Source organism: Artemia sp. Qi Xiang Cuo, chromosome 2 (genome assembly GCF_049724085.1).
Source record: "Artemia sp. Qi Xiang Cuo chromosome 2, ASM4972408v1, whole genome shotgun sequence".
Taxonomy (NCBI): Eukaryota; Metazoa; Arthropoda; class Branchiopoda; order Anostraca; family Artemiidae; genus Artemia; species Artemia sp. Qi Xiang Cuo.
Genome location: NC_142795.1, coordinates 15,859,635 through 15,878,800, shown reverse-complemented (window position 1 = coordinate 15,878,800; position 19,166 = coordinate 15,859,635). Strand labels below are relative to the sequence as shown.

Sequence of the window (19,166 nt, the reverse complement as noted above, 5' to 3'; positions counted from 1 at the left end):
TTATAATGGGTGAGATAGAGAATGATCATACTGGATAATATATGAACTGTGGTCTATGTACTATTTTGACGGGCAATAAATGAATAATAGTAATAATAATAACTAAAAAAATGGATAATACGACTAATAATGATATATTGCTAAAATAAGGCTAACAAGTTTCCAATTACACGAATGAAAATAACACAGACTTCTCTTCAACTTTGACATATCTTAGGAATTTGTTGTTGATATTACACATTTCAAGGTAGAAATATATTAGATAAGAGATTGATTAGAGTGAAGATACGTTTTAAAACTTTGTATAACACATTTGCTTAGGTTGTGTTTTAATCACTGTCTTCAAAGGATTCCTCATTAAATTGTATTTTATATGATTAAAAGACAGGGTTTTCTAATTCTTCCTGTTTTCATATAGTTTTACGACAGAGTTGTCCAATATGACGTTCAAGTATGTAAAGCCTGCTCTACCCAGATTTATCTTGGCTCTCGACGCTTCCGCTGAAATGAATCAAAAGGTAAGTACTTTTGTATTATGGTCTAGCTACCTGAATTCATTTTCCATTGCAGTTGTTCCTATAAGTCCATAAAGGCTTAGGATACATGAGTTCTATGGTCACTTTTCAGGGATGCACACAGGGGCGTCCACACTATATTTTCGATGTAAATCACCTCTTTTTGGGCATTTAGAATTCCCCCCCCACACAAAAAAAATGCTTGTATGTCGTTGAGAATCATGATTTTTTGATAAGTTCACACTGCTTGAATTTGGTAACTATCAAATTTTGTTTGTCGGTCTATATTATTTATTTTTTACTACTTTAAGAAAAGTTAAAGAGCAAGATCATGTCCAAAGCTTTCGCATATCAAAGCTTTAAACTGATGTTTAAAAAGAAAGAAGATACTTCGTGAAATTGGGGCGGCTGTCTTCTCCAGATTCTGCTTCTTCCAAAAAAACTTCACATATTTGGAAATAGGCCCAAAAGGGCTGAAAACGAATGATCAGTTACTAATCAAATGAAGTGAAGTTTCTAATTATATGAAGACAAGGCAGTTGAAATATCAGCTGTGTTAATGGTCGTCTTAATGGCAGAAAGCGACTTTCTTTTTTACAGAATTGCTATTTTACGGTATCGGTCACAGGCCATTGTTTGATAAAGGTGTGCCCTATTCCATGTATCTAGAAGATTGTGACCCTCGTTTTTTAACTTATTGAATTTTTTAAATCCTTCACTTTTTTATTCCTTTGATTTGTATTCAATCCATTTTTTGGTATTTTACTAGATTCTTTACGTTTCAATTCTGTGGAGTACCTGGCAGTCTTAGCTCTTGCCAAAATGATGAACGTTGTGTTTTATCCCTATATACATCTGTTTTATTTTGATAAGGACACTACAAAGACTATGGGGTAGCAAGGAATCAAATGGGAAGGTAAAACTCTCAAGGATTTAGATTATGCAGATTAATTAAGTTTTCTAGAAAAAGATGCTAATAAAAAGAATGAATTTTTGGAGGTTTTTGAGAGTTCAGGGTGCAAGAATAGATCTGAAAATTCATGTTAAGAAGATTAAGTCGCTGAGACTGGGAATAAGCGAAGGTGAACAGGTGATGTTGGGCAATGAAAAGATCAATCAAGTGGATAACTTCACTTACCTGAGAAGTATAGATAGTAGATGCAAAGGGAGGGGGGCAGTGAAGATGCAAAAAGTGAAATTCCCGAGGCTCGATATGTTTTTTCACGGCTGAAAAAGGTTTGGAAGAATAGGAAGATAAGTCTGCAAACCAGCATTGTAATTTTGGAAGGTACAATAATGAAAGTGGTCAAGCATGGTTCGGAAGCGTGAGCGCTCCGAAAGACGCAGGCGGACTTGTTAGTTGTTATCCAGAGGAATTGTCTACGGATAATTTTGTGGATTTCTCAGAGCGTCTGGCTGACCGTGTTTCAAACAGTAAAATACGTGGTTCTACCCCGCTTTCTTGGGCTATAATGAAAGGAGGGTTAAGCTGGCTAGGACACGCTATGCGAATGAAGGATGACATATTGCCTAAGATCGTCTCTTTTGGCCACTGATCTAGGGTCAAACAAGAAGTAGATTGTCCCCGAATGGGTTGGAATAGGTCGTAAGGGAGGATTTAATGGAAAATTAGGGATTGTTGGGAGATGATTAAGAGGAAGATTTGAGTAAATGGGTATGGAAAAAAGCACACACAGCTGTTTTGGATTCAGGTGGCTTGGCGCCACAGTGAGTTCTTAGTAGTACTAGTAGTAGTAGCAGTAGTAGTATGCGATTAGGGACCAGAAAAATTCACTGGAATAAGACCTGAAGGAGCTCAGAACAGGGCCACCAAGTGGTGAGAACAGGGAGGAAATGTCCCATAGATTTCTAAAAATGTCTTTTTTGTATCTTCAGAATAAAAATGAAAAATTATTTGCCGCCATTTCTACAATTTTGTGATTCGGAGGCAATCCTACTCCTGGTTCGGAGGCAATGATGAACAGACTCACGTTTTTCAATGCGAAATGGATTATGTTTGTTACTACTGTCCATAGGGGTAGTATTTAAAGTTAGCTCCCCTTCTCAAATTAAATTTTTATCATCAACTAAAATATTTGTTGATGAAGATCCAAGAAAGGTAAGTTTCAAAATATAAAAGGGACAGCTGTATCCCCTCAGTTGGCGCTATTGCCTTCATGCCTTAATTCTGAGGATTGATAACATTTTAATAGCTCGAAACACCCATTTTTGAGCTATTGACCGAATAGCAAAAAAAGATGAAAAGAAGTTGGTTCAAGAAATGCCATACAATATCACGCCATCTTGGATAAAACCTAAAGGCATCATTTTCAATTACGCTCAGTCATGAGTTTTTGCTTGTAATTCTTTTATTAACACATTTGAAAGAGCGTTAAGCAACTTTTTTTGAATATCATCACATTGCCTATCGATGTATTAGAAACTATTCAAAGGAAAATGCTAAACATGATGCAGCAGAAAAAAGAGTAAACCTATCCCACGAACCTTCTTTAATTTGTAAAGCGTTAATAATTTTGTGGGTAACAAGAGGATAAATAATTCTTAAATTCTATTTAGTGAAACCCTAAAATGTACGTAAGAGTTTGTATAGGGGGGAGTATAGAAGTTGGGACGGATGAGGAAGAAACGCGCTGACGACAAAAACAGGTGATTTACATGAAAAGTAAATGGAATTGTGGAATGAATTGCAAGACTCTTCAGATATCGGGGAGGGGTAAAGGGTCTAATGGTCCTGTTTTGTGCAAGTGCCTCACAAGTGCAATATTGACTTAAAATACTGAAAATACTACACTGGTCTTTTTGTATGCCATTTGTAATTGGTAATTTGTGGTAGAGTGAACCCATAAAAATCCAGGTTGTAGACTCAGGTACCAAAAACCTAATACCTCCACACCCCTGAAAGCTAATTATTGGCTGGGTAAACCCATGAAGAAACCCCCCTGCCATGTTTTTCCAGCTGTGGGACCTTCCTTCCCCCAGATTATCTCCCAGCTGAATCTTCATGTAATTAAACTTAATATTACGAAATGTATAATAACTGATGATAAGCATAATTCATGTTAGACTTTATCTCAGTTAGTGTAGAAAGATTTTTGTCTAAAAATTTTTAATAAATTTCAGCATTTACAAAAGTGACCTTGAAATGAGACTAGCTTAAAAGAATTTTAAATTTGGTACTTTTTTTTAATAAAAAAGTAAATGTTTCTTCTCTATCTTGCATTACTTCCTAGTAATGTCTTACTAAAAAATTCCAATAATATTCTACTCTTTTTTACTTCAAGGGGATCTAAAAACAAAACTTGTCTACAAGCATTTTGAAATAGCTACTTTTGAATTAAGAATGAATATTTTGGATCTTTCTGATATTTTTATTGAATAACTTTCTATTAAACCCATTTTATCGGACTTGTTTGTTTTTAAATAAGAAAAAAGCGGACACAGTATGTCTGTTTTCCTTTTTCTTTTTTTTTCTATTTTGTAATGCTTTTTTGACATAGTATTAGAATTAAGCAAAGAAAATAAATTAGAAAAAAAAATCTGTAGTTATCAGAGTTCCGCTTGAATGTAAAATGAATATGAATACCAACAACTAAGGAATAAAAAGCTATGGAATGTCAAGTAGTAAGAAGTAAAATATCAGATTTAATATCTATGAGTGACTTTTACTAAAAGTAATTTAAATAAAATTTCTAAGCGACACTTGCTAGGTTGGAAATGTAGGGTAAAAGCCTCCCACCCCCAAAATAATATGTGCACTCCTACCTGACACAAAAGTTTGGGAAGAATACATAAAAAAAGGACATTATAGGCCTAAAAGCAGACTTGTTTTGTGAAGGAAACAGGTACCATCCCTAAACCTTTTTCGCCACCATTTACCCCAATTTGCTGGTGAATTTCTGACTATAAATTACGGTTTTGTGCAATATGATCTGTTAAATTCGGATAGTCGTGTTCCATTTAACACAATTGCAATTCGGATACTGCAAAAAAGTAAACTCTTGGCTTTTTTTCCAAAAATGAGTTTAATATATTATTTTGATTAAGCTTATTTAGTGTAATCACCATTTCTGCAAAAAATAGTTAATTGTGTCTTTTTATGTCTCCTTCAGCTACAAAAAACGTAAAATCGCGAAGAAAGTAAGAAAACGAGGACAATTACACCTTCAACTACACATTCTTAAGCTGCTTGGTGCAATCTGTTTTTAGCTTATATTTTGGTGATTTCTACCTACGTTTCTTTTTCTTCAAATTAAATTTAAAAAAAACAAGTTTTTTTCAACTGAAAGTAAGGAGAAACATTAAAATATAAAACGAATATATATTATTACGTATATGAGGGGGTTGGTCCCATCGTCAATGCCTCGCTCTTTGCGCTAAAGTTCGAAATTTGCTCCAGTTCTTTAGGAATGACCCCTTAATTACAAAGGCCGTTTAATTAGAATAAATAGCTCTTTTGAAAGTACTAAAAAAACTTTAGCGTAAAGAGCGAGGTACTGACAATGGGACCAACCCCTCATATACGTAATAATTTCTGTTAGTTTTAAGCTTTAATGTTGCTCCTTACTTTCAGTTGAAAAAATTAGTTTTTTATTAAATTTTTGATCGTTTTTTAAATAATGCTGGGAAATCCGGCGCCCCTTCATGAAACATTCTCTCCCTCCATGAAAAATTCCTCCATGGAAAGATCCTCCCACGTGACCCCCGCCTCCGACCCCTCACCATAAAAAAAATCCCCCCTAATCATGAGCGCCCATATGGGGTGGGCAGGGGGCTACCGCCCCCCTGGCTGAATGATGCTGCCTTATTTTTATATTTTTGTTTTGAGATTAGACGAGGTTTGCCCCCCCTGGAATTCAGCTTATGGGCGCCCATGCCCTGAATACCTTTCTGAAAAAAAGTCCCGACGTGACTTTGGGAAAAATGAGCGTGGGAGGTGGCCTAGTTACTTTCCAATTTTTTGGTCACTTAAAATTTTTTGGTCACTAGAACTTTTAATTTCCGTTTGAATGAGCCCTTTCGCGATATTCTAGGACGACTGTGTAGATACGATCACCCCTGGAAAAAAAAACGAATAAACACGCATCCGTGATCTTTCTTCTGGCAAAAAGATACAAATTCTACATTTTTGCAGATATAAGCTTGAAACCTCTACAGTATGGTTCCCTGATACGCTGAATCTGATGGTGCGATTTTCATTAAGATTCTATGACTTTTAGAGAATATTTATCCCTTTTTTCGAATCTAAGGCATATTTTTCAGGCTCGTAGCTTTAGACGGTTAAACCAAAATTTGATGAAAGTTATATATTTGAAATCAAGATCAAAATTCAATTCCTTTGATGTATCTATTTGTATCAAAATTCTGTATTTTAGAGTTCTGGTTAGAATTGAGCCGGGTTGCTCCTTACTTACAGTTCGTTACCACGACCTGTTTGATTTGATGGCTTATTGAGGTATTTATCGTTGAAAAGTGAAGATCAATACGGTTGTGTAAGTTTCCACTTGACTAACGCCAAAAAATCAGATTTTATCTCGAGTGTTCTAGGTACTTTAGCCAAATATATATTAGCTTAGCTTATATTCTTTTTTATATATATCTTATTATTATACAAGTTTTATCCCGAAGTTGGGCTCACTTTTGAATATGGAATAAATTTAGTCTCGTATCAATTTATCAGGGATTTTATATTTTCATCAACTCGCGTTATCTTCAAATCCTCTTTAGGGCTGTTAATCGCTACAACAACAAAACTTGATTAACGAATCCGCCCAGATTCACTGCAAAAGTAATAAATAAGACAAATAAAAAAGTGAATACTTAAAATCCTTATATTTCTCAAACCGCATGTGGTTGCACATTAAATATGTTGAACCACAGTTTAGAACTCTCATTTACATCAGAATGAGTAATGAGACGTTTAAGTAAATAGGATTGACTCTGGTTTTTGTTCTGGTCTTAAGCAAGATTTGTATTTTTCAACGGTTTATTTTGATGCTTATTCACTGACAGTTTGAAGTTGCACAGATTGTAACTAAAGAAAGAAAGTTTTATTATAAAGTTGGTTTATAAAAAATTACAACGACAGGATTGCTCCAGAGTGCTAAAGGATTCATTTACTAACAAAAACAATATTTGTAAGATTCTTCAACAATCATCAGGGAAACCCATTTAGCTGCTAATGATGGCCGTTTCCATCATTTATATCTACTAAACATACAAAATTCCACTTGAAAAAAAAGTCCGATCTAAAGTTGACCCTGTTCAAAATTTTCTGCCAGCTTTCCAGACCTGTGTTGTCACGGAAACAAGAATACTCGTCGAGTATTCCAAGCCCAGAGGTGTTTTTAGGAGGGACGGAGTGGGTATTTGCCCCGGGCACAGAAATTTTAGGGTCACAAAATTTCAAAGAAATAACCTAACGGTTATGATTATTTTGTAATTTAGAAACTTTATTTTTTATCAAAATAAAGAAGAGGGTGGAGTTAATACATGAAAATAATTAATAAATTATTAATGAATTACTAAGGTTATATATCTATAAAATTATATTATAAAATTAAATAGTAATAATTAAATAGCAATAATTAAAACAAGTAGGTTAGAATTAATAATAATGATTAAATAATGAGATGAATCATAAAATGACTGTAAAAATTATTAATTAAGTAATAAAGTGAAAATAATTTTGTTAATTAATGAAAATTTTGTTAAAATTTGGCCTTAAACTTTTGTGGGAGACAGGGGGGGGGCTAAAAAAGCTTTTGCTCCCAGCGCAAGAGAGGTCAGAACCGCCACTGTCCAAGCCTCAAACACTACCCTTAAGAATTCCTAGTTCCATGACAAGGATTACATAAGTTGGGCCTAAGTATTTCCTGAAGCCTTCAGGTGAATATTGGTTCAAACATTGATACATAAAAATGGCTAGTTGATGTTCTCTTTACTTGTGAACATTTAAAATATTTAGCTTAGTAAAACAACCCTATTTTTTATTTTCAAATCTATTCTATTTTCAAAGGCACTATTTTGACATCTGATATGATCGCCTAACAGAAGAAAAAAGCTGGTGAAAATAGAGTACAAAAGAATGTTGAAATGAGCACGTACGCTAGAACTTACAAAGAGGGGGAGGGGCTGCAGATATAAAATTAATAAAACTTTATACACAAGATTTTTGGGAGCAGAATAGGCGTAAATACCCTTGCATCCGTGCATGTAGTCTACTGGAACATAAATTGGCTTGTCTAACGGCTATGATTAAAAAGCTCTCATATTGTCTCCTTACGTGTCTTCTTAGGCAAAAGATAATCCCTTTTAATCCCTTTTAAGGATGGGAAATGACTATCCTATTGTAAAGCAACTTTTTGGAAAAAATTACGAAGGATTGTCCTCAGAGAATCGTTATCTGAAATCGTTTTTTTTTCACAAAGTTTACGAGAACTCCATATTTTAATGGTGTTTCAATCAATTATTTACCTTTCATTAGTTTTTATTTTTGAACAGGATTAAATTTTATTTCTATGTTAACATCACTACAATTCGATGCTTGTTATCAAACCTCAACTAATGTTGATTTTTAAGCTCAAATCTGGACCTTCTTTAGATTTTTCCTCGTTATAACAGTTTTCAATATTTTGATACTTTATTTTTATGCTATTGGTAATTTTGCACGATAATATAGATACAGGAAAGAATGAAGCAGGGATTTAGACTAGTGTCATCCATTCCCCCTGTCCCTGTTTACTCACCAACCCTGGTCCTTACGGAGATCTACTGAATAAGTTTCTTCCCCTTTATAACGGAACATCTTAACAATAGCAGAAAAACAATATTTTTCCTGAAAGATAAATTGTTCCTCCATCTCTTTTTGGTTTCCTTCTATTGTTTTCTTTTATTGTCTCTTTTTTGTTTTTGCTTCTGTTTGGCACTTTTTAAGCACTAGTCTTATGATCTACTTTTCCCTTATTGTTACTTCTATTTTACTTACTTTATCATTATGCTTCATGTTTGGATTTATTTAACGTGGAATGCAATTTTGGCTTTATTAGCTTGTGATAGTCGTTTGTTAATAGAACATTATTGTATCTCAAGCTATGTTTTGTTTTCTTAATTAAAGAAGCTGTGGTTACATAAAGAAGCTTAAATTTAAGTGGATTTCACACTATCATGTAATTTTCTGTGCTAATGTTTTTAGTTGCGTTAAGTATAACTTATCTTACGTAAACAAACCCCTTTACTCTAATTTGACGTGAGAATCCATAAGACCATCACAATAACGCCTAGGGTCATCACGGCCATCATGGGTTAGGGGTCTGAAAACTCCCCCCGACATTTTCTTCTGACTTGTATAAACGCAACAAAAATGCATATAAACAAATTTAAATGTGTTTTTTTTTAGATTTTTATCTCCCCGAAAAAATATCCCCCCTCTGAACAAAAACCTTGGTTGAGGCCTTGCCATTAGCTATCTTTAACTAGCTAATTCAGAACATTTCTGAAATGATTTTTTCTTCATCAGCCTTCCTCTGTAGTATTCTGATTTGTTATGTCCTTTTATAAAAAGTAATATGAATGTTCTATTATTTTAGTATGATCACCAAATTCATGTATTTTGTTTTTATTCCTTTTTTCATTGAAATCCTTCGTTTTGCTACAAAATAGACAAAAACATCTGAAAATTCGGAAGGACCAATGAATCCTCCCCTCCCCAAAAAAGGATAGTTCGAAAATCTTTTGAAAAATTTCAGCAAGAAGGTTAAATGCGTAAAAAATCTTGGTATCCATGTTTAAGGTTGCCCTTTTTTCAATCAGATAAAATCTCATCGGAAAATATTGAGAATTCTTAGAGTTCTTGCCTTTGCAATGCGTAGACAACATCAAGATCGTCACATTTTTTAGCAAACTCTTTGGAATAGAAATAATACTATCTTACATACACCCGAGAGCCCATGCATAAAGGTTCGTCACAGGAAAGACCAAATCCACCTCCCTCCCCCTCGGAGGGCTTAAAATAATGCAATAGATACTACAAAAAATTACACTGTCTGGTGACTTTGATTTTTAACAATTTAAATGCTTAAAGATGGTTATTTTGCTGTAAGAGTTTAAATAAATCAATACAATTATCGGCTGAATTTCTTCTGGTTTTAAAATAATTATAGTGTATTGTAATAAAATCTTAACTAAAAGCTTTTTTTTAAATTTATTGAATTGTAAGGATAGTGGAACAACTGCGCGAATACATTTATTTATTGTCTTTTATGATGTTTTTGTTGCTCAAACTAATTAAAAGAAAGCTAAAAAATATTGGAACTCAAATATTTTGAACAGTCTTTCCCTCTGAAATTTTGGGCTTACCTCCCCTCCCCTCCACAGAAAAATTTTGGGTGCACTAATGCATCCAGCTACGAATACAAAATATTCTAAATAACCTTCATGATCCCCAATCAGTGTTGAAGTCCGTCTTCTAAAACTAATCAATGTTATAAAAACTAATAGCCAATGTTTCATGTCATTGCCTCATTGGAACCATTCTGGAATGCAATTAAAACCCTTTTTGATAGCATTATTATATGGTAACAAAAGGGCATTATGTAGTATTTTAATGGTTTAGCTGTGCATATGTTAGCAGAAGCGGTTAGTTGCTTAAAATTTATGTAGTCGCAAAAACCCTGAACAATAAAGTAATTTAAAGGTTGGAATGAAAGTGACGAAACTCAGGGACAAACCCCAGCTGTTTAGCAAGACAGGTGTGAAGTCTTTGTTTTTCTCACAGGTTACACATTACTTTGCTCTTGCACATTGTCTTAATATATATATATATGTATATATATATATATATATATATATATATATATATATATATATATATATATATATATATATATATATATATATATATATATATATATATATATATATATATATATATATATATATATATATATATATATATATGTATATATTTATATATATATATATATATATATATATATATATATATATATATATATATATATATATATATATATATATATATATATATATATATATATATATATATATTGATGTGCTAGGGAATAAAAAGTTTGGTTTTGTAAAATATAATTTTATAATGTTTAGATTTATTAAAGCTGTAATAGAAGTCAAAAGTTAATTTATAAGTTTCAGTGTTGGTTTTAATAATGGGATTCGATTAAAATTCGAAAATTAAACTTCAAAAAAAAGTTTACTCTCTATTTTCTTTAGATTAAATAAATTAACAAAGAGGGAACACGGAGAACGAAAACTTTTCTTTAGTTCTATATTTTCTTTAAATTAAACATGAGATTAACACGAAGGAACATTAACTACAGTGCTAGAAAATAAATTTTAACCATTAGTCGCTATCAAACAGTTCATGGTAAGGAACTGTAAGTAAGGAACGACTCGGATCAATAGCTCACTTCATTTTATTCAGCAAAAGTTTTTGCATATTTTTACCGACAAATTATTCTATACTATCGACAATGGGATTTAATTGTATTTTAAAACTTAAAATACACATTAGAATTTAATTTGATTGTCGATAGTATAGAATAATTAGTCGTAATAAACATAAACAAACGTTAGCCAAAAAAAAAAAAAAAAGATGGATTTATAGTTGCTTTGCGAAAGAGATTAAAGAAAAACTTTCCTCTTTTCACTAAGCGAAGCGTCCCCTTGGTACTTGCTGAAAACTGGGTTAAGTGAGTGTTCCCTTCTGGCTCATATTTGAAGTAAAGTCCTCTTTTAATGTCTCTAAGTATGTTCTCGAGCTGTCTAAGTCCCTGCAATAATAACTTAACAACACGTAGGAGCAAATACTTCAATAGTAAAAATACTTAATTGAATGAGTAGAGTTTTCCAACTTAAGAAACGTTTCCGAAATATCACATACTAAATATTTTTTTTTTCACTGTGACCTTAAATTGGCATGGTAAAAATGAGGTTTCTGAAGCTGTTTCAAGCTCAACTTTATTCGGAAAAGATTGAATTGAAGAAAAAAAAAACCAGAAGTTATAACATTTGACAAACAAGTCCAAACGGTATATTTAATTATGTTTTCGTCAGATTCATCACTTAGGGTCAATCTAAAAAAATGATTTAAGAGAAATCACCTGTGATTTTACTTTAAACTTACCTCAAATAGTGCTTCTAATTACTTAATACTGAATTTCTGAATTCCTTTAGAACTTATTAAATACTATATTACTGAATATTGAATCCCATTTGGAATTTTCGCATTTTAAAGTTTAAAAAATAGTTTAAAAAAAAAAAACTGAGCGTAACTGGCCCATTTTAAAACTAAAACTAGTTTCTTTTGAAATAAAATTTTTCCCGTAATATTTTGTTTTAGGAATTTTGTTTAATGCCAGAATTGTTGATTTTGTGATCAACATAATACCCGTTAATTATTTCATCAGAAGCCTAGACTTTCAACTCACTATTTTAAAATTGTTAACACCATAGGCTTTGCAATTTGAGAAGTAAAATATTCTTCCAACTTCCAGTTGATCATTATGGTAAACCACTTTAAAAAAAGCTATTAATGATATCTTAAAAACCACTGCTGGGGCTTCGATATGATGCCGACGTACCTGGCACGTACATATACATTTATTTCAAGGGAGGCACGACTTGGGAGAAATACGAATTGGCAGACTATACGGAAAATTATAGGAAAAATTTAGACATTTCAGGGGAAACACTGGCCTGGAGGTCCCCATCCTATATGCAACACACTCTTAGCCTATCTATTGTTAATAGCAAAACGTCAGGAACAGATATAACTATTTTCAAAACAATTGTTATAAATAGAATTAATAAGTATTTCTAAATAAGTAAGTTAATATGTAATAAATAAGCATAAATAAATTATAAATAAACAAGTATGAAGGAAACGAAACTCTCTCTGTAGAAGGCTTAACGAATGAATGGAATCAGTTAGAATAAATTTCAGTTTGCTGATGTAGACATTATTCCTAGGATATCTACTTTGAATGCCAGTTGTCAAGTAAAGAATTAGTCCCCCCTAGCCGCCCACTGGTTGTTTTCCATAATAGGCGTGAACCCCATGCTGCGCTGCTAATATTTGGGTTTGAAAAAATATTTAGCAGCTTCACAAATCAAATGAAAAATTTGGGCGGGGACTGAAAAGTAGAACTTTGGAACGACCATCAAATGTTAAAATTTATGCTAATATTCCTTTTTGAATTCTTGGGCTCCAAACCTTTTTTGTTTTACATAAAACTTTTGCGTATGAATTCATTGTGTTGGGGTCATGTTTTAAAATGGTTAGACTGTTATTATTGTAAGAATTAAATACGAATGAAACCAAAAAGTCAATGTGGCTCTGAAGCCACCATCAACACTTACAAACTATCATTTAATTATTAAAAATATGCTATTATCCATTTATGAATGTTTGGGGTTAGAAACCTTTTTTTATTTGGCGAAAAGTTTGTAAATGTTCAAGTTTTTCCTTATGTATTCTATTGAGAATTTAGTTATAGTTGAGTTAAAAGAGACTAAAAGTAACATAACGCATAGTAATACAACTAAGCGCCAACATGTCAAAATTCCGTAACAAGTAAGAATTGATACGAGGGGGAGGAGGGTATAGGATGGCCATGAATATTGTTGGTTTTAAATAATGTTGCGGACGTATTCTTTGCAAAACTATAACGCCGTCAGATCAGTAAAATTTTAATAAACAAATTTGATAATGTTTGGAAATCCTTAAAGATACCAAGTACAGTAAGAATTAAATCTTGTTGCCAAAATTGGTTAATTGAAAATTTACACAACCTTATTCATCCTAAAAAAAAACAGAAACAAAATCGATAGTCCATTCTTTAATGAAAAATATTTCCTTATGCATTATACAGTCTTTGGATGTATTGATTGCAAAGTTAAAAAAAGAAACATGGGTTAAAATCGTCAAACTATAAGCTAAAATATATGCCCCAAAAAGTTTAAGAAGTTGTAGCTTTTCTTAATAGGTGAAGTTGTATTTAGGAGCCAATAGATCGTTAATGTTGGAATTTCCTAAGATTAATACACCTAAGATAGTTCGAAGAAAAAAGGTTTTATTTTGATGCCCCTTGTGCGTTAATGTGCAGATCAAAGAGTATGGGTAACTTGTATGAGTGGAAACTGGCGCTAATGTTTGCGAAAAAACCATCAACACCATCTAGCGTTTTGCGACACTTGATATTTTTACAAGATTTGTAATTGTTTTTCTGTCTGCAATTGAGATCAGATATATTTATTATTAACTGAAAAGATGTCGAGTGCCGCTAAACGCTGGATGACATTGAGGTATTTTTGTCGACACTTGCGCCAGTTCCCGCTATTGTAAAGTACCCACACTCTTTGGTCTATGGACAGACATTCACCGTGGGTTTGGAATGCTGTAAGATTCATTAACAACATGCCTATGGCAAATGGGGATAAGGGAAAAGCCCCCTCTATTTAGATTCCGTCCCTTTGTTCTCTCCTTCAAGTGAATGGTTTTTCAGACAATGTCACTTAGAACTTCATTACTGTTGTTTTTGTTATATACGATTTGACCGCAACCCTATCAGGTAGTTGCTGCATGGTATGAATTGACCAAAAAAGTTGCAAAAACATGGACAAATAATTAATTAGACTGTATCAGTTTTTTCTTCTTCAGCCAATAATAATAGTGAAAACAAATAAGCACGATGGGGTAAATTCCCTCGTAGGATAGTTTTGTTTTCAGGATTTGTTGCTAAATAAAAGATGGTCACACAGATTTGTCACATGGACCATTCAAAAGAGCAAAAACACATTTGATAATTTAAGGAGGATCTAAAAAATTTTGATTTCTTACAGAATAGGATAATTCCGTAACCTTTGGTTAATTTCTCAGACCGTGTAACTTTTGGGGATTTTTGACTATATTTTGTTTTGTTTTATTTAGTATCTTACTATAATACTGAAACTGAAATACGATATCAGCTTGCTAAATGTACGATTTTTATCGGAACTTGAATCAAGCGGATACTCATATTTTACAAAACACGCGTCACAATGTATATACTAAACCATTTTTCGTTTAGAAAGGTTTGATCAAGTCTCTTCACACTAGAGATCTCTCATATTGAAAAATTTATCCTAAATACTATACAAGAAACTTGCTCTTTTCTTAACTCTAATAGTTTATTTTATGTTTTGACAATCAAACTGGAAATTGAAGATTTTCAATCGTGCGAGAATTGGTCATAAAACGAACCCGGCTTTAAAGTAGGCTAATGTTAAACTTACAGTACTTTAGGGTTACTGTAGAGTGTTTTTCTTGAGTTTTTATAATTGCTATGCATTTTTTTGTCTCTCAGTTTTCTTATGCGGGGGATGTATACACATTACCTAAAATACTCAAAGTTTGACTTTCCCAACAAAATGTTCGTCACTATCTTCTTTTGCATACCTTAATTTAATTCTAGTTTATATTTTTCTTGCTATTTCATTTGCTCCACTTTAAAGCTTTGTAAAGTTTTATAGCACATTATCATCAGGATATCATCAGTTGTCTAAAATGAATGGCCCACTCCTTTGTTGGGCTGAACAACCTGATAATAAACAAATGAAATAAAGAGTTGTCTTATAGGATTAAATGAAACCTTCGTATATTTTGAAGGGTTGGTGTTGGCCCCCTGTAAGCCAATGCATTGCCCAAGAAAGTGCCCTGTTGTGAGGAATCACCTGTCTCATAACCCCTGCTAACCCCCACTGATAACCTTATTCAGAAATACCAAGCTGTACAGAACTGAACGAATCAATTATCTCGAATTGACTACCAATGTCTTTCCAAAAATAAGTTGAAATAAAAAGCTTCTACCCTGAAGTGCTACCAGTTTAATTATACTTTATAACCGGGTCGGTAGTATACCCAATTATGGGTTGATTGAAAATGTTTTACGTGTTTTCACACAAAGATGCCCAGCTGTTTTATTTAATGAGCTCTTTCTTTATTGCTGATGCTTTCCTTTTTATATCCAGATTTTATTGTCTTACTCTTAATTTTGCTTCTTTTGAATTCTTATTATAGAATTGGCTCGATTGTTCTCCAATTCGAAGAAATAAATTTACATAGGTCAGTTAAAAAGGAGTTTCGCCTATGCAGTTGCTAGGCAGATTACTTACTTTTCTACTTACTTGTACTTGAGATGAGGCACAGGCAGAGTTGCCACCATGGTCAGTTCCTATAGTGCTACAATTGTCCAAATTTGAGTGCTACATATCGATTTTCTGTGATACAGTCAAAAATTGACTGTATTACTACTACTACTAGTAACTCACCGCAGCATCAAGCCACCTGAGGCCAACACAGCTACGCACGCTCTTCCTTCATCTCAACCCATTCAAAGCCTCCCTCTTCACATCCTCTCAGGAAGTTCCCAATTACCTCAAGTTTGTCTTAATGACGTCCTCCCACCCCAGACGAGGACGACCTGCTTTCCGCTTAGCCCTAGACGGTTGGCCGAAAAGAAAAATCTTCGGCAATCTTTCATCCTTCATCCGCACAACGTGCCCTAGTCACCTCAACCTTTCTTTCATTATAGCCCTAAAGAGCGGTAATGAACCCCATTTTTCGTAGAGCCTATTGTTTGAAATACGGTCAGTCAGCCGGGTACCCAGAACTATCCTTAAGCAATTTCTCTGGAAAAAATCATGCAAATCTTCATCCGCTTTTCAAAGCGTCCATGCTTCAGAGCCTTATTTGACCACTGTCACCGCTGAAGCTTCCATTATTTTTATCTTATTTTGCAGACTTTCCTTCCTTCTCTTCCAAACTTTTTTTTTACTGTGAAAAAACAATTTTGATTTGGGATATTCTGTTTTTGACGTCTTAACTGCTGGCAGCGTTTTAACTAATAATACTACCAAGATAAGTAAAGCTGTCGACTTGATCAATCTTTTCATTACCACGCACTTTCGTGCTACAGGTGGCAACCCAGGTCAGAGGCTGCTTAGCGCGACTTGACGCTGACAATTGTCGACGTTTGAGCAAGCCTGTTGCTCAGCGTTGTGGCAGTTGGGATCGAACCTTGCGTCCCATATTGTCAGGCAGAGATCACTTCACTGCGTAACCAAAAGAGTTTACCAGTAGTAGTAGTAGTAGCTGCTGTAATAGCTGGGGATTGAGGAGATGAACAAGTTAGTGGAAATGAGAGTTCTTCGTGGAAATACTACTTATATGTTTTGTTTTTGATCGCTCATATTCGAGCCCTATGTTTATATTTAGTGACTTGGAAAATCCTATTAGCAATGTCTGTTGACTGATTTTCTCGCCATTATGCAGATCAAAATTTTCGATCGATCCTGATCAAACAGTTCGTGGTAACGAACTGTAAGTAAGGAGCGACCCGGCTCAATGGTAACCGAAACTCTAGAAAACGGGTTTTGGGTATCAATAGATAGATCAAAAGAATCAGATTGACTGATTTTGAGCTGTTGAGCTGAGCTGTCCCCTGCTCAACGCCTTGCTCTTTACGCTAAAGTTTGACTTTCTCACAGCTCTATTTTTTTAAACAATAAAAAACTTTAGCGTAAAGAGCTAGGGGTTGAGGAGGGGACAATCCCTTTCATATACGGAATAATTTCTGTTCGTTTTAAGTTTTAATGTCGCTCCTTACTTTCAGTTAAAAACACTTGTTTTTTTTATTTAATTTCAATAAAGAGGTGGACTTTGGAATCCATTGAGGAGTCGTAGGCTATAGACGGTTTTTTTTAAGATGCTTATGTTGCAATTTGAGTCTAAATATGTAATTAATAACTTCAAAAACCTACCAGAATAGGCCTGAGTTACGTTAAAAATAGAACCGGAAGACGCTACTGGAATAGAATAAAAAAAAGACTTATTGTTTTAAATAAAGATTGCATAAATAATCTTGACTTTCCTTTTAAATTCGCTATATTTTTAGGACCAATGGAAATTTTTACGAGTTGCAAGCCGCCGATTTATTCGCCAAGATCTACCAAATGGAACGGAAATTGCAGTATTAACGTTTTCGTCAGCTGTAAGGACAATTACAGGCTCTATTGTGGCACTTTCTAGTGAAAAGACTCGAGATTGGATTGGAGCAAAAATCCCAGAGTACCCCAATAAACACTTAAATAAATGCCTTGAGTGTGTCGTTAAGGAGTCTATTAAGGTAACTTTTTTGATTGGTCTTATCAATATTGTTATTATTGGCATTAACATTATTATTTTCGCAACTGCCAAGTTTTATTGTTAAGCTCTTATACTTTTTACAGTTTGGATTGATATAGATTGTTGACTAAGTAAAAAATTAGACGAATGTTAATACAACTATTTCTAGAAAAATTACATAAAAAGGTTAATCTTTTATCAAACTACAGGATTTTATTTTGTTACCTCCTGTTTGTACTTTTTCGCCTGTACACTAGTGGCCTACCAAATCTAAGAAATGTATTTATTTTCCCTCAAAGGCCACAATTATACAATTATATAGATCTGTCGGCATAGGTATAACCCGCCTTCCTAGGGTCTAGATTCCGAAATTTGGCGCAGGAATATGTCAATGAAGCCCGAACTTAACTATTGGACAATTAAAAAGTCTCATTTTAAATGTCAAAAGAAGATTATTTGGTACAAGTAACTCATCTTCAGTTCGAAATTAAGTTGCCTTGACCAAATGCTCTTAAAAGTCTGCATAACAAGGCTTTACTATCGATTTGGAAAGAAGGCAGAAAATTTTGGTATTGAAAATTTTGGGATTTCTTCGGATTTTCCACTATCCTCTTAGGGATTTAAAAAAAATGTGAAGTGTGAAGTGTGAAAGGGCCTCGTGTTACCATCAAAACGAATAAAAAAAAGATTTTGAAATTTAAAGCGAATTGTTTTTGACGATAAGGAATGAATTATGTCATATTAAAATAAGTAAAAATTTATTTATTTTAAGTGTGCACTGATGGATGAGGTTTATTAATGTGTTTACTATATAATATATACTATATAATAAAGAAAACTGATACCTCTAAAAGTTCATGTCAAATTTACTAAATTTAATAGGGATATTCCTATATTAGAGAGATTTTGCACTACGTACGCTAACTACTCTACATACGTAAACTACTATATATATATATATATATATATATAGATATATATATATACATATATATATATATTGAATACATATATATATATATATATATATATATATATATATATATATATATATATATATATATATATATATATATATAAATATATATATATATATATATATATATATATATATATATATATATATATATATATATATATATATATATATATATATATATAGACGGTCCCGGAAAAAAGTCCTGTCGGGCCCCCACTCATTTGTTCATTTTAATTATATATCTCAATGATTGTTTTCAACTATATAAGTTGATTTAAGTTTGTTTTTTTTTGCAAAAAGCTGGTCATTAATAACAGTCAAAGATCCTGTAAGTTTTTTCTACTCTGTTTTAAAACTTTAATTCGAATTATAAAATTTCTTTCACGCTGCGCTGTAGACCCTTTCACGCGAGCATAACTTAAGTCTGTACGTTACGATATACAATATTACTTAG

At 33.0% G+C, this 19,166-nt stretch overlaps 1 protein-coding gene across 1 annotated transcript in view; it reads left to right on the top strand.

The window, feature by feature from the left end:
• Positions 1-19,166, top strand: part of LOC148954942 (calcium-activated chloride channel regulator 1-like) — a 69,786-nt gene that overhangs the window by 26,792 nt on the left and 23,828 nt on the right. The window contains exons 5-6 of the mRNA XM_089099213.1: positions 419-518; positions 17,504-17,734. Of these exons, the coding sequence (XP_088955339.1) occupies positions 419-518; positions 17,504-17,734 (331 nt within the window). The remainder of the gene's footprint in view (positions 1-418; positions 519-17,503; positions 17,735-19,166) is intronic.